The sequence below is a fragment of the Saccoglossus kowalevskii genome, chromosome 14 (assembly GCF_978046115.1).
Source record: "Saccoglossus kowalevskii chromosome 14, keSacKowa6.1, whole genome shotgun sequence".
NCBI lineage: Eukaryota > Metazoa > Hemichordata > Enteropneusta > Harrimaniidae > Saccoglossus > Saccoglossus kowalevskii.
The window spans coordinates 12,996,491-13,013,148 of record NC_140654.1 but is presented as its reverse complement, the minus strand read 5'-3'; the positions used below and the strand labels follow the sequence as shown (position 1 = coordinate 13,013,148).

At 36.5% G+C, this 16,658-nt stretch overlaps 1 protein-coding gene across 2 annotated transcripts in view; it reads right to left on the bottom strand.

The window, feature by feature from the left end:
• The window catches only part of LOC100375209 (uncharacterized), a 40,235-nt gene that overhangs the window by 3,602 nt on the left and 19,975 nt on the right, over positions 1 to 16,658 (bottom strand). Inside the window, exons 15-32 of one of the 2 annotated variants that reach the window (XM_085507926.1) lie at positions 16,387 to 16,558; positions 15,731 to 15,849; positions 15,089 to 15,370; positions 12,927 to 13,037; positions 11,950 to 12,282; positions 11,040 to 11,171; positions 8,505 to 8,636; positions 6,566 to 6,700; positions 5,901 to 6,008; positions 5,683 to 5,784; positions 5,388 to 5,459; positions 4,772 to 4,888; positions 3,740 to 3,868; positions 2,489 to 2,836; positions 1,558 to 1,905; positions 611 to 940; positions 350 to 466; positions 120 to 227 (exon numbers count right to left, since the gene is read on the bottom strand). In XM_085507926.1, coding sequence (XP_085364052.1) covers positions 120 to 227; positions 350 to 466; positions 611 to 940; positions 1,558 to 1,905; positions 2,489 to 2,836; positions 3,740 to 3,868; positions 4,772 to 4,888; positions 5,388 to 5,459; positions 5,683 to 5,784; positions 5,901 to 6,008; positions 6,566 to 6,700; positions 8,505 to 8,636; positions 11,040 to 11,171; positions 11,950 to 12,282; positions 12,927 to 13,037; positions 15,089 to 15,370; positions 15,731 to 15,849; positions 16,387 to 16,558 — 3,195 coding nt within the window. The remainder of the gene's footprint in view (positions 1 to 119; positions 228 to 349; positions 467 to 610; positions 941 to 1,557; positions 1,906 to 2,488; positions 2,837 to 3,739; positions 3,869 to 4,771; positions 4,889 to 5,387; positions 5,460 to 5,682; positions 5,785 to 5,900; positions 6,009 to 6,565; positions 6,701 to 8,504; positions 8,637 to 11,039; positions 11,172 to 11,949; positions 12,283 to 12,926; positions 13,038 to 15,088; positions 15,371 to 15,730; positions 15,850 to 16,386; positions 16,559 to 16,658) is intronic. The other variant, XM_085507927.1, reaches the window with a different exon arrangement.

Genomic DNA, 16,658 nt, shown 5'->3' with positions numbered 1-16,658 from the left:
GTATAAATCAGGTTGCATTAACACACACATATATATATATATATATATATATATATATAAGGTATATTTCTTAATTTATAGTGTGGGGATATCGCCAAATGTGAAAATGAATAACATACCACATCGCGTTCCACCCCAACCATGAGGACACACACACGTGTAATCAGCCAACATATCAATGCAGATGCCACCGTTTTCACAGGGATTACTGGAACATTCATCGATTTCTGCAAAAGAATTTGACAGTATTTATTATTGTTTGAACAATTTCATACACCGCAATCTAGCACTGCTTAAAAGTTATAGGAACATATGTTACAAACAAATATTTACGATATTTAGTACAAACCTAATTCACAGAATTCACCCGTGTAACCATGGGAACAAGCACACGTTGAGCTATCTTCATCAACCGGCAAACATGTTCCTCCGTGTACACAGGGATTGCTCATACAGGGTGTGACTCCTGAAAATAAAAATCAAGCAATATCGTCATCATCTATCAATCAATTCGCCTGTTTGTACCACGTGTGTTTCTCATTTCCTGTATTAAAATAAAGGTTATAATTATATTACTGTTCCGGGTTGTACCACTATGTATAATACTTACTGACGCAGTCGTATCTTTCATTTTTAGTTGGCATATCTTCACAGTTTATTGGCCAGTCATAGCCATTGAGAACATACACTTCGGCACATGCATATTCTACATCTTGACAGAATGTCTTGCATGGTTGTCTGTATGTACCATTAATTCCACACTCAGGGGATAGCAATGAACACATGAATAACTCAATATGTGCATGACAGCCGTCGATGTCAGTCAGATTATCCATTTGTTTCATGGCTTGTTCACGTGATAGACCAAGATGACTGTAGAAAGTGGATCCCCCGTAAGGGAGATGATTCACACACTGTGGAATGCCAATATTTTCACAATCTAAATATGGGTATAACAGCAGAATTTATTAGTTGCTATGTAGTGTGTATAGCATTAAAGCAGTGTGTGATAGGAAACAACGTATACACAAGATAGACAGCATGTGAGCACGGTGTGAGAACCTAAAGTTTCCATATCCGTATATTAATACCACCGTCAGAAAAGTAAGACAATCAAGGTAATATACAAGCTGTACACATAGTTCATATTTACATTAAAGAAATTATCATATTTAGTAATGTATAGGCCATCGCACTGTGACGTCACATGCTCACGTTTTTTGCCTACTGGCATGCGAATGTGTGATAATAATTGTTGATCACTGATCACCACTGGCTCACAGTCTGTGGCGACAACAATGCCCATAAGTTATTTTATTAACAGGCACACATATATACTTATCCAATAACAGAAGCAGCGCAAAACGCTGTTATGTTATCCTTGGATTGAACGGCTGGTTTTTACCAACTAGTAACTGCTCGCACGGACAAACAAACAAGTAAACAAGTGCTAATGGCGCACAATTCAAATTTGCAGATAAGAGCATCCTCTAAACCCATTGGTTGTGTATGTGTGTGGATATTATATGCATATTCAAATTCATGCAAATCACTTACAGAAGTCATCCTTCAAATCTATGTGAAAACCTGTGTTTGTATTCGATCCATCTGTAGTAAATCGAAGCCATATTAGGGTGGATTCAGAGTTCCAGTCTGGGGGTGAAACGTCACCAGAGTAAATAAAAGCTTGTGTTGATAAATCATCTGGGTCATCGCCGAAACCCCCACTGAAGTAGTCTTCGTCATAATTTGTGTTGAAAGCAATAAAATGAACATCAATTGCCCTGGTTGGATCGGCTTGAACTATCCATACACAGTCTATAAGGTCATCATAAGGAAGTGGGTAGTTTGGCGACGTGATAGAAACAACCTCATTAATGCCTAAATTGATGGATTCGGTGCAAGCTAGAAACAAATAAAACAGTTCTATTACATAATACTGTACAACCTAAGACCAATTAGAAATCATCATTCTTAACAATTTTCCCGGCCTAGAAGACGTAAATATCTTACATTACTGTGTATTTAATTAACATCAAAATACATTCATTCATGTCCACAAGTCTGAATGACCATGTGATATTTCTATTGTACAAATTCAAAATTACAACCAATAAACGATCTTTGAAACAAATACGATATTGCTGAAGCGAGTGGTAAGTGTTAAGTTTCCCGTAGATTTATGTGTGTTATCTAATTCAACTGTGATATGAGATCATTGCTAAGATGGTTAAACAAAATGCCAACGAATTATTGTGCAAATGGATTTAATTCCCACTCATTTCATCACAAATACGTTAAAAGTTATCTTTTTCCTTGCGAATACATTCACCTTTTTGTGCAATGAGACTTAACACTTATCTATTTCATTGCAAACGCGCTCACCTTCTCATGCATGGGACTTAAAACCCAACCATCTCATAGCAAATACAACCACTTTTACGAGCAAAGAGACTTAACATTCATATTTCCTCACAAATGCACTCACCTTCTCGTGCAATAACACTTAACACCCAACCCTTTTGATAGAATGAACCGTCTGAATCCCAGCTTATCCATATGTTGCTTGTAGGTGATAACCAATCGTCTGGCGCCACGGAGCCTGATTGGTATATGACACGTGTAGATATGTCATACGGGTCTAAACCATAACCAATGCTTATGAAGTCGAAATTTGATTCAGTATCAAAGTATTCAAAATGAATTGAAATAGTTGCTCCAGCATCAGCAGAGATATACCAATAGCACAAATCGTTGTTTCCATAGTTATCCGGGTAGCCCGGTGACGTCATTACAAATGTTTTCCCGTTTGGAATGTGATTACTTCCTCCACATCCTGCAATGAATGATAGTTAATAAAGTATGGTAAAAATAATCATTGATAATCATACCATTCACGCAATCGCATTGAATTTATACTATTATTATGTACTTTTCTAGTGACTGGTATAGTAGTGTACTGTTCATGTAGTGATAGTGAGAGGTGGCTTAACGGGAAACGCCTCTGCTTACAGCGACGAGACACATTTGCTGAGTTGTTTATAATTTTGATTACTGACTACGGTGTGTACGCTGGCTTATATTGTGGTACCCTAAGTGTACTATTCACGTAGTTAGGGTTTTAGTATGTATACTTTAACTGTTTTCAGCGCGTAATTTTGGCCGATGGCTAGTCTTGCACGTGCAGTTTTGTTTGCGTGATTTGTGTGCACATAGTGCTGGATAAACTGGGATATTTAGCATCATGCTTTTGGGTGGTGTCGAGTGCTGAGTAGCATACTGGTTTCTGTGTGCCAAACGTTTGACAGGAAGATACGTACAACAGTGTGGTTTAGAACTGTAAAGCCACTCCAAAGAGTAGAATGCCATGCACCAAGTTATCAATAATCACCTACCCAAATGATACTGTCACGTAAAATCACTTACAAATCAACCTTCAAATCTATGTGAAAACCTGTGTTCCGGTGCATGAACTGTTATCAATAATAACCTACCCAAATAATACTTTCACGTAAAAAAAAGTTGCAACAACCCATATCAATTGAAAGAGGGTTTGTTTTGCGGTGCAGTGTGTCGTTGTGTTGAAAACTGTAAAGTGTAAAATTAAAAAAAAATCCAATCAGGTTTGATACGATTGTGACACAGAGTAAAAATATGCACTAAATGTAAATAAATCATACCTACATATTATAAACATTAGTGTAATCCAATAGCACTAAAATAAATGATGCAACCTTACCACAGTTGAATTCATCACTTTTATCTGAGCATTCCGCAGTACCATTACACATTGCTTCATTTGGTACGCATTCGATATAGTTACTACAGGGGGAATGGAATGCAGGGCAGTACGGAGACGGGGTTGAAACTGTAAAAAAAAAAAAACAGAAAATAAATGTATATACGTAACCATGACATGAACCAAAATCATAATCATGATTCAAGCAGCCCGATGCTGCAATATAATTACACATATTCTTTAGTATATAACGATCTATTATATAGAGTAGGAAGATGGAATTGCCAAGGTCAGAAAAGATAGTTTCTATTGCATCGATCACGCAGTTACTTATTATTAGTTAAACTAGATCGGATAAATATCAGACAAACGAACATTGGAAATGAGGGAAATCAAAAACTATAAATTGTAATACATGATGTGCTGTGGTGTGTTATAAAAACTTTACACTTTTACACAGAATGAAGAATAAACAGTCAATAGCTTCTAGCTGTAATCTAAGTGATGTAATATCGGAAGCAGTTTGTAAATCAGCCTAATACTTACGCATGCGTAAGATCATTTGAAAACAAGGTATCCGTATTAGTTGACACTAAAGACTGATTCATATGAATGACTTCTGCCAGGTCACTGGACTTGTCACATGAAATCCCTGCGGAAATGTGCGTCACAAGCTAAACACATAAGCAAGGGGGTGCTATGCAATTTTAGATATGTTACCAAGATGCCTAGGACATTTAAGCTAGTATACGCATTCCCAATAAATGGGTTTAAGATCATAGATATAATTTAAATTGCCTTGGTTTGTCGCCTTGGTTTTCTCCAATAGCGAGCATTGTTTGTTTGTTTGTCTGTTTGTTTGTTTTTATAGAAGATGCAAGGAAAATAGTCATATCAACCAAGTGTTCAAACACATAAACCTAGTCAGGTGAAATTCTTGCGCTTGGTGTATTCTGGCTGGGTGTTTATAGTAAAGTTGTCAAAAACTTGGGTGACAAGTAATAATTGTAATAATCGTAATTCACTACATACCAGGATAGCAGTACCATTCGTCACTTCCGTCAAGGCAATCATTATTACCATCACAATATTCTGACCATGGTATACATTGGTTATTCATACATTGGTACTGATTTGTACAATTATAATCTGTGGTCGGAAAATGACAAACCCATTTTAGAAAAGGGACGCTTTCGTGTTACAAAATGGAGAATATGGACGTTGGTGATATAAGAGTTTTTAAAATTGTCTATAACGATATACTACTAGAAATTATGAAATGTTCAAAATTATCGAACTATTACCAAAACTATTATGAAAGCGATTAACTAAAAGAGCGTATAATTCTCTTTTATTTATTTTCAGTCGCAATGGGGATACTATTGCAATTAAATTGGAAAGCATACAACACTCTTTTGAAAAGTTGTTTATAAAGTTGTTGAACTAAATATGACTTTGGAGAAACACTTTAATTTGCATTTGCATTCATCATTTCACACGAGACATGTCATCTCATCAGAAGAAGTATTGCACATTAAAATTAAAATGAAACAAAAAACTCTAATGATAATAGATGGATATATGCCGAATTTAGGGCCATACTATCAATAACGTTAATGGAATTCAGTCTGTTGTTATGGTTACTCACCAGTACATATACATTCACATGGTGCGTAGTCGCAATGTGCAAATGGTGAACAACTATCGCACGTTGGTAAGACTGTGAAGAAATAAGAATAAAAATGACGATACATTATAACTTTAAATAATCAACAAATGTTTAGTTTACAAGCTATAATACTTCAAATATAATAAGCGTGTTTAACAAATGATGTTGGATGCTGCGTGAGAAAACCGCGGGCAATATCTCACCAAGAAAAAAAATCAAGGTAGTCCGAAAACGTGTGATACGCTGTATGGATATAAACTGACATATATATTACCTGTTTCACATAAATGCCCAGTGTATCCAGGCCAACAGATGCAATAACCATATGTCGTACAGTTCCCACTAAAACAACCGAACATATTGCAATCAAAGAGCTCTGTTATAGAAAACAAAATTTTATGAATATGGTACAATGTTTTGTTTTAAAATAATAATCATATAATTGAAAATAAACATAATTTGAGTTAAATGATAATGGAGTGGTTACTATACCTGTTTCACATAGAGATCCAGTGTAACCAGCAGGGCAATAGCAAGAATCATACATACATGTTCCGCCATTGAGACACATGACATCGACATCTTCACAATGTTTGATTTCTATACAGGTTAAGAAAGATACAATGATGACAGTAATAGTATGTTACAATATGGGTGATATGGTTCATTATACATCTGTCACCGTAACGCCATAAGTTACAGCCTGCCGTAATTTTGCGGTATTTTATGGTTTATTTTCATCCTGCCATATAAGGAAATGCGAATATAGAATATGGAATGATTACGCGCGTAAGCATTCTCTAGTAATAAAAACAAACATGGCTGCCACTAGGGTTTGACCGGACCCCACACAGAGAAGTTCGCTGATTCTGTTCTAAACGTTTTGGATTTCGGCATTCCCATGATGTATCCTCGGAAGGAAAAGATGTATAATAATAAGGTTATTAAGAGGATACCTAAAGATAGGTACTCAGACAGTACGCAGTCGCATCGACCTCCGTTGCGCGTCGATCGATACTCCCGCTGTACTGTCTTTGTGCATACTTTGAGGTATCCTCGTAATAATCTCATATTATAATATGCATTGTATGAGACAATATGGTACAAAGTTTATCCTGTAGCCTCGATAATCGATAATATACACAATGATATCTCACCTGTTTCACAAAACATTCCTGTATAATCTATTGGGCAGCTACATGTATAGTAATTGTCGTAAGAGTGAGAACAGTATCCCCCATTAAGACATCCATATCCACACATAGGAGGCGGTATTGTAGTAGGAGCGTAACCTGCAATACGATGAGCCTAATCAGTGTACATTCAGCTAAAAAATGTAATCATCACACGTTGTCTTATAATACTCATGAAAACAAGCAGCCTGTGGTTAATACTGCTCAGAAAGAAATGTCAAATCAGTAATCTGGTTTTTCAATTATTTTCAGTAAGAAAACTAAAAACGCTTTTAACCAAAAATGACAGAAGTGTTCACGAAAACTTGAAAATTAAAAGTATCGTCATCATGATGAAATTTACAAATCTTACAGAACCCTACCCAAGGTGCCTGCCTACATATACAACATTGAATTAAATGGGCAAGCAGTTTTCTACAAGTGGGAAATATCATTTTCTGCCAAAAATAACAAAAATATTTACTAAAATTAGAGAATTTAAGTTATCGTAAATAACAGAGGTCCATCTAATGTCCATATAAAATATTGAAACAATTAGACACCGTTTTCAAAAACAAGGCAGAGAATCACGCGTTATGCGTGAAATCGAACGTAAAAACAGGACAAACAAAGGTCATAGCGTCGTAGTGACGTCAAACATCGCGTGGGATTCGACAAACGCGAAAGTATTTTGGGGACATTTCCATGCTTAATAATGTGCTGTCCACATTTGATGGTAGACAATTTCGATTAAGTAAGGATATTCGGAAGCAATATTCCTCTGTCGAAGATCGGCCGGTCGGTGTGAGCTACGAAATAAGGAAATTCGAGTTCAAAATCAAATCGTTCGATTTTTGCGGCAGACGTTCGACGCGCGTCTTTCATGCATCTCGCGAGATCTCGCAATTGTACGGAAAATCCTCTATTGGAAATATCACCACCAAATTAGCAAATCGCTCACATGACATCGAATAGTTAAATAATAACACATGTTTCGGAAGGCGATATCACGATTTGTTGCCTGCTCAAGGGATGATGGGCATGACCATAGTATTGATGATGCCAGAGCCGAATGCGAGGATGACGTCGATGAAACTACTACGCAACGATACTGCGCATAATAAATTGTCGTTCGCTACACTGGTGTTGTCTCGCCGCCGTTGTTTTCGGAGCTGCCTTCAAGAGTTTTAAGGAAACTTAGCCATCCGAAATAGACAGCGAACCTACCAGAATGGATATTAAGTAAGATACTCCGTTTTGATGTTTATGGTATTCTTTATATGAAGCAAAAATGTACAGCGAAGCCGCCAATGAAACGTCGCAACCGGGATCGCTGCTGCGCGTTTTACGCTGTGAGAATTTCTACGTGTGCCACGCCGACGCTCATCGAGAACGCTCTAAAGCTGAGAAACGTGTGAATAGAAGGTGTGGTACGTTAGCAAGAAAATCATTGCAGTCACTTCCACGGCACTCTGACATTTTTTATCTGGTGAGTCGTGAAATTACTTGCGTTTGAGAATTTCTCAATTCATTTCAATTATTTTATACTCGATGAATTGAGTGATTCACACTGATGAAACACGGTTACTGAAAAGAGGATCCGAGGCTGAAAGATGTGATAAATTAAATAACACATGGTCATTCGGGCAATATCACGATTTGTTGATTGCCAAAGGGATGGCGCAATATTTATAACGCCAGAGCCGAATATTACCCTCACAAACATGTGTTATTATTTACATATTCCATGTTGTATATATTGCCTACTATGTTATAATCCTGGAGAGCATATTGTTGCACGCAGGAAGTTCATTGTTATGCTCGGTTTGGTATTGTCAGACTGAAAGTGTGCATTGTTATTTACAGACAGTGCAAATATTAATAATTCAGTTTACTAGTATATATTTACGAATCGCTAACTTACAATTATTCTCATCACTACAATCCGAACAGTAGCAATTGTTATTGCAATGTTCATATGATGGGTAACATTCATCGGTATACCAACAAGACATATATCCTTCTGGACACGGATATGGTGATGCAGAGGGTGAACCTGCAACGACAGTAAATGACTGAATTTAGTGGGGTCGGACAAGGTTTTCATTAGCTATTTGCATGAATTGAATCAAAATTGTCATAATTTTCTAATTTACGTAATAATTAACATTACATGCATTAATAATATAACGAGCTTTAGATTTACGTCATCTAACACATGACACAATCATTTTAACGATTACGTCATCCAACACATTGTGACAGGATTCAGCGATTATGCCAACTAACACAATGCAAAAACAAAACAATTTAAATAATTAAGTCATCTAACACAAAACAATACAACATCCCCGACCAACACGCTGAACGTTTTAGTTGTGAAATAATAATAATAAAATTTTAAATTCAACTCATCAAAACTCAGTGAAAATAAATTCCATACAAAACAGCCAATATATCTTTTTCAGTGAAAATTTGTTAAAGCTATTAAGGTGGAGATGCAGGTTCGTGGGCACTTTGGAGTGAAAAATTTTTTTTTTGCTTTTTATTTTCCAAAAATGTCTTGGCTATAGACTGTTGAAATTGTGTAGAATTGTGAATACTGGAACATACGCAAAAAACTATTTTAAAATATAGATAACAGGTGCAAAATTATCTCTTTTGAATGCTTAGCAAGATTTAGCAAGGCTGTACATAAATAATATAAAAAAAAACATGGTGAAAAAAAGAAATGACGGGATCTCCATATTATGCACTGTATTTAACTTTTTACAAAACGATAATACATTTAAATTTGACACTGTAACAGCCATTTTAATTACTAGTATGAGCATCAGCAAACTTCTTACTGAGTGAATTGTTATGCAAATTAGCAATTATCTCAGCTTCTTTTTAGTGCACATTCCAGAACTTTAAAAAAAATAGCTTCTAGACCTTTTGTTTTGAAATTTTCACAAATGATTGACAATGTGTTTATCTTCAAAACGCCGTCGGGGCATTGTTTTTAGTTGAATAGTGTTACAGCAATCGTACAGACAACTAGCCTGGGTGTTAATTTATGCATAAACTTGAAGTAGTGAAATTTGAGCTGCTCCCCTACAAAATTGACAACTGGTAGACAGTTTTCAAGACGGCGCTTTCTTCATAGTAAACAGATGTACCCATAAACCAATTTTGACAGGAAACAGAAGCATGGTTTAGCAGCTATTTTTTTTAAATCACTTGTGTCCCAAAAAGCACATTTTTGTGCATATTTCAAACTACAGTGTCCATAAAAATAAAATACTAACAAAACTTTAAAATTCATATAATAAGCTTTCCGAAAATATATAGTTTTGTGGACAAGGGAGGTCATCTTGGTTTCCTAATTAACTAATTAAAATACCTGTCAGGTAAACTGCATCTGTTTACCAACTGCATCTATGCAACTGCATAGGCTATTAAACATGTAGTACGTACTACATGTATGCGTGAGCACCAGCGCCCATCCGTCTCTCGTCACAGACGAATCTGAGTTCCATCTAATCCATACGGTAGATACAGACGATGTCCATTCAACGTACTGATACTTGGAACTAGATTGGGTGACAGCTTCGGGTTTGCTTTCAAGATTTTTAAAGGAGCTTTAGCCATTCGAAATAGCCAGCGAACGTGCCAGAATGGATATTAAGTACAATACTCCGTTTTGATGCTCAGGGATTGTTATATGAAGCAAAAATTTACGGCGAATCGGCCACTGAAACGTCACAATCGAGATCGTTGCGGCACATTCTACGCTGTGAGCATTTCCACGCGTGTCACGCCGATGCTCATCGAGAACACTCTAAGCTGAGTGACTTATGAATAGAAGGTGTTGTACGTTCGTGAAAAAGTCATTGCAGTCACTTCCACGGCACATTTTTATCTGGCGAGTGGTGAAATAACTTGTGTTTGAGAATTTCTCAATCCCCGGCTCAATCCATTTCAAAAATGCTATACACGGTAAATTGCGTGATTCACACTGCTGAAACACGGTTACTGAAAAAAGCGTATTTCGCAATTTTTTTCAGCAAACAATGTATGTATACTATTAAGTAATGTGAAACTTGTTATAATGCATGAAATAAAATATTGCATACTTCCAATGTAAGTGTTGTTATTTTGTGGGTGAGCGGGTGTGCATGGTAGATATTTGTTATATGTGATAATATAAATAACACATGGTGATTCGGTAGTATCATGATTTGTTGCCTCCCACGGGCTGTTGGTCATGACCACCATCCCTTGGGCAGGCAATAAATCGTAATATTGCCCTTACAAAGATGTGCTGTGTTATACTCTTGGAGAGCATATTGTTGCGCGTAGGGAGTTCATTGTTTATACTCGGTTTTGTATTGTCAGACTGAAAGTGTGCATTGTTATTCACAGACAGTGCAAATATTAATAATTCAGTTTTTATGTTTATGAATTACTAACTTACAATTATTCTCATCACTACAATCCGAACAGTAGCAATTGTCATTGCATTGTTCATATGATGGATAACATTCAGCATTATTCCAGCAAGGCGCGTATCCTTCTGGACACGGATATGGTGATGCTGAGGGTGAACCTGCAACGATAGTAAATGACTGAATTTAGTGGGGTCGGACAGGAATTTCAGTAGCTATTTGCATAAATTGAAGCAATGAAACTATGAAAATTGTCATCATTTACTAATTTACGTAATAATTAAAATTACATGCAAAGTTATATTACGCATATATCTGGTAGACATTACTCTGTAATGAGCTCCAACACATGACACAAAGATTTATACGAGATTGCGCCATTCAAAACATAATACATGTATAACAAACTGAGAATTACGTCACCTAACACATGACACAATAATTTCAATGATTACGTCACCCAACACAACAATCTCAAGATTAGATTATCAAACACATAATGTCGGGATGTCAACGATTATGTCAACTAACACAATGAAAACAAATAATAATTATGTCATCTAACACATAATGACACAGCAATCTCAACAATTACGTCATCTAACACATAATGACACAGTAATCTCAACTGTTACGTCATCGAACTCAGTGACACAACAATCTCAACCAACACGCTAAAAGTTTTTGTTGTGAAATAATGAGTTGTGTCGGTATAAGTGGGACACATATTTTTATAATGTCTACCATTAGTAAGTTACTGTGAAATACTTTTATTTTCGCTGAAGGAATGGTTCAGTGAAAATAAATTCCATCAAATATATCCTTTGTCCTATTTGTTAAATTCAACTCATCAAAAATCAGTGAAAATAAATTCCATACAAAACAGCCAAAAAATCTTTTTCAGTGAAAATTAATTCCAACTATTAAACTCCTACGTACTATATGTATGCGTGAGCACCAGCGCCCATCCGTCTCTAGTGACAGAAGAATCTGAGTTCCATCTAATCCATATGGTAGACACAGGCGATGTCCATTCAACGTACTGATACTGGAAACCAGATTGGGTGACAGCTTCGTGGTCCCCATAGCCGATGTGGAGAAAATCACAACACTCTTCCGTATTGAAATGTGTGGACCGCACGTGAATGTAGCCACCTGGATATGCCTTCACAATCCACTCACAGTCGTCTTCGTTGTTATAATTGTTAGGGTAGTTTGGTGAGGTCAGTGTGACAGAGCTGCCATCATATACGACTATGTCTCCCCCACAAGCTAAATAAATACATACATAACAAAATCAGTTTAGTTAGAAAGCATAGCCCACAATAATTTTTCATTTTTGCCATGTGTGCAAGTATTTGATCAAGTAATTCGCCATTTTCAGTTTAAACTCGATCTTCTGCTTATAATATCAATAGAGGACTCAAAAATAACTTCAATGGTAATTTGTAATATCCAATTGACAAAGAGAATGTGTGTTGGGAAGGAACAATAACTGCATTGTTTTTATCAACATTTTGTGTGACTTACGAGGATGTTGTCCAAGCAGACGGACAATAGTGTGAACATGAGAGTAGTAACTATTAAAACTTAAATAATTTATGTGATATACCAGATTTATTATTTCAAGCTTATCATGTAATAATAAATAATCTTTTCAAAAAGTGTTTATAAAGCTGTTTATATATTGGTGAAACTGTTGGACCTCTTGAAAGCCATCGTTTCCCCTCGTACACATTTTGTTGTAACATTTTGCATTTATTTTCTGTTATTTTCCTGAATTACGTTAATTTTAGACACAATTTGCATAAGATTCATTTGCTAAAAGATTTTATCCACATTTTTGAACAAATATAAACAAAATACGAAGGTTTATTTGGAAAAGTTGAAATTGGTGCTTCTTAAACGATACGTACTCGGTAACTCGTCGCCAGTGATATTAACACATGAGATTCCATTTGGGACAGGCACACATAATTTATCATCAGGACATCCTCCGTTTAGTATCATGACACAGTCGTTGGTTCCTAGCGAAAAAATAACAGATATATATCATACATAATTACGTTAAAATTATTACAAAATATGACGTGTGTTGGCTCAAATAAAGTAGTACAGACTCTAAATGATTTTACTGTTTCATATATCAAAACGGAAATGGTTTTTTAGACTCGCCCAGTTTGGGAAATTTTAGTGTTTGGAAGTTTAAGTTTGCAGAATCTCTCGCGTCAAACAAGATTTAAGGGGAAAAAAGAATAATAAAATTGCCACGGCAGTCCACTTTAATCAAGCGTGTAGAATACATTTCACTATGCGGCTGATTGTTAATGTTCATGTGAGTGGAATTTAATGGTAAATAATAAAAACAGGTTTGCAAGCGGGATACTAAGAGAGCAAGCCTTTCCCTCGAACTGTGGAGATTTGTTTTTTTAAATTCTAAAATTGTTCACCTTACCTCAGAATCCTACTTGACCCCCTCCCCCCTCCAATGTAAAAAAGAAAACTAGCTACGATCTCGGCAACTCGTGTTTTATGTAGACAAAACATGATGACACATGATTGTCGTGATAAACCTGGATATCATACGCTATGAAGATATTCACATCACCACGGTCAGCACATGTACATACGATGACAACAAATAGTAAAACTGACCCAATAACCTATCATATGAATTGATGGGCCTGTTCGGCTCGAGCCAGCAAATTTATCCGTCTGAACACACTGGCCTCGATCCTCAATTTACGATGTTCCGCTCCGATAAATCATTGGCGTTTGAACTGGACTGCGATACGGCATTTTATTGGTATTGATATTGTCACACGCAACGTAATATTACCGTAATTGGTATAGTACATGTGTGATGGTTCAAATACCAAAATGGCAACAGTAACAAAAAGACTTCCCTGGCGGCGATGATAAAATACGAATACGGAGCCAACAGATGAGGTTTCAACTGGTACTGGTATTATTATACTCTGCAAACATCAAGTAGAATAACGCGGTAAAACTCCACTACTCCAATAACTAGATACTTAAACTCCAATACAATTCAACGAGATCTCCGATCTGATCTCAGTGCTGAACAGCTCCCCTATATATACCCGCACTGTCTATAAATAGACCATTACATCAGCATACATAATGAGTCTTGAACTTACTACAAATTTCTAGAATGTTCCATTACCTTCCATTGCCTCCTACAGTGCTCTATTACCTATTCAACCAGTTTCTAAAATAATATAGAATATTCCACCCAGACACAGTACGGTTCTAGAACATTCTCAGTGACACGGAAGTGGTAAATAAGTCGTATGCGACAGATATCGATGCCAACATTTTCACCCTTGGCTTTGTGATCGCTCAATACCGTGCCAACGCCGGTCAATAGCAAGGTTCGCCAACTTGCATTCGCCGAACAAAACAAGATTCTTGTGAATTGTTTTAACTAGCCACATCTTTCTAGATAACGCATTCACATTCTATTTCTTTTAATTTCAAGATCGACCTAAGTTAGCGCGCTTCTAGAACTCGTAAGCGGGAACACTGTATTATTTACATGTTTCCCAAATTATTTATTTATTAATGCAATTACTTATATTTGCAATTATTGTGGTGTTCTTAGTAACCGGAGTCACGTGTCTGGTCGAAGACTCCGAATACGTATATGCGCTCTGAATTTGGCAGAGAAAATTTCCGCGAAAACTAAAAAAAAAATTACTCTTCAAGTGACACACAAAAGTATGACATCGAAAAAAAGACTTTGTTCTTTTGAATTATGCCCTCTGAACACAACACATAAGATGCACACAAATTTCCCCTGACTGAAGTGTGGCTTGTTCAGTAATAAAGTCATTTTTTTCCAGAAAATAAGTGATGTTTTGACTTTGATTTTACCCAAGCCAGGTTTCGCGGGAACACTTATTATAGTATTTGATCGATGACACTAAGCCAAAACATAATTTTCCAGCTTCAGAATTACTACCGTATTGTTGACACCGCCCTAATCGATAACACCCCTTGACTAAACGACAGGTCGATTACAAGAACATTGCATTATTAAAACTACATTACATACCTTGCGATATCGTATCAGCATTATAGACTGAAATCTTGCTTGGAAACGGAATGCCTGTCTGCAGAATATCCAACGTGCCGTGACCATTTCTTTCTATTCGGACGATCCTGTTAAGATACATGTCTGTAAGGTAAAAATAATCTGCATCCAAAGTCAACCCATTGCTATAGGCATTGGTTCCAGGAAGGGACTGTACACGTGCCTCCAGTGTCCTATTGCCGCCATTCATATCACACGATTCCAAGTAGCCCCTGGACGGATCATACCAATACACACGAGATACTGAAAAAAAATGTGTATGAACGATTAACATTTTATGCCGGGAATGGTGCCTTAGGTTTAACGTAAGCCAAACGATTATGATATAGACTGGCAATAAGGTGAGTGGTGGAATTCAGTTTGAGCATCAGCCAATCAAAACGATTTTTTGATATACAAAGTTAATAAAGGGGAGAGGTGCACTTCAAGTTGAACGTCAACCCATCCACACTATTATGGTATGTAAAGATATTAATAAGGGGAATAGTGCACTTAGGTACCCACGCGATTATAATATGTAAAGGGAAATGGTAAATAGTTTTATATTAAGAATTGGACAGATAGAGAGCAATTGGTCCAAAAAACAATTTTCAAAAAACTCACGCTGAAGGTCCACAGTTATAGCAAGATTGTACATGGAGTTATCCTGCAAAATAACTTGCATATTTTGTCCGTCCATGTGTGATTTGTATATCGACTGCATGCCTGCTACATATGCATACCTGAAATAAAGTAACAATTAAATACACTTTGATAACATAATATATACTGTTAGACATGTGACATTATGTGTTATCGATTGCTTGTCAGCTACACATGCAGACAAACGTTAACACTGTAGCCTACAGGGATTATCTTGGTGGTTCTGTTCAATGTGTAATAATATGAGGTTATTACGAGGATACCTCAAAGTATGCACGAAGACAGTACAGCTGGAGTATCGACCGACGCGCAGCGGAGGTCGATGCGAGTGCATACTTTGAGGTATCCTCGTAATAACCTTATTATTATACATCTTTTCCTTCCAAGGATACATCTAGGGAAAGCAAAAATCCAAAATGTTTAGAACAGAATCAGCAAACTTCTTTGTGTGGAATCCGGTCAAACTCTGATGGCAGCCATGTTGGTTTTTATTATTAGAGGACGCGCGTCATCATTCCATATTTGGAATTCGCATTTCTTAATATGGTGACAGATGTATAATAATAAATGATTATGCGAATACATATTTCACAATAACAATTGGTATTTGTAATTACCCATTAACAGGGTCCAATGCAATGTCAGACAAGCCCTCATATTCGTCGTATACATATAATATTGTTCTAGTTCCCTGTAGATTGTGTATCGAGGCCACTTCCAAGGTGTGTTTTGAAGCGTCTATCCAATAAAGTAGACCTGTAATGGTGTCTATTCGTATTGAAATAACATCTGTGAACAGAACAGTTTATATTAGGTTATATAGATTAAAGAGCGATGGTCGTACTGTTTTAGATATGTGCTATGTTTTAGATGACGAACAAGTGAACGG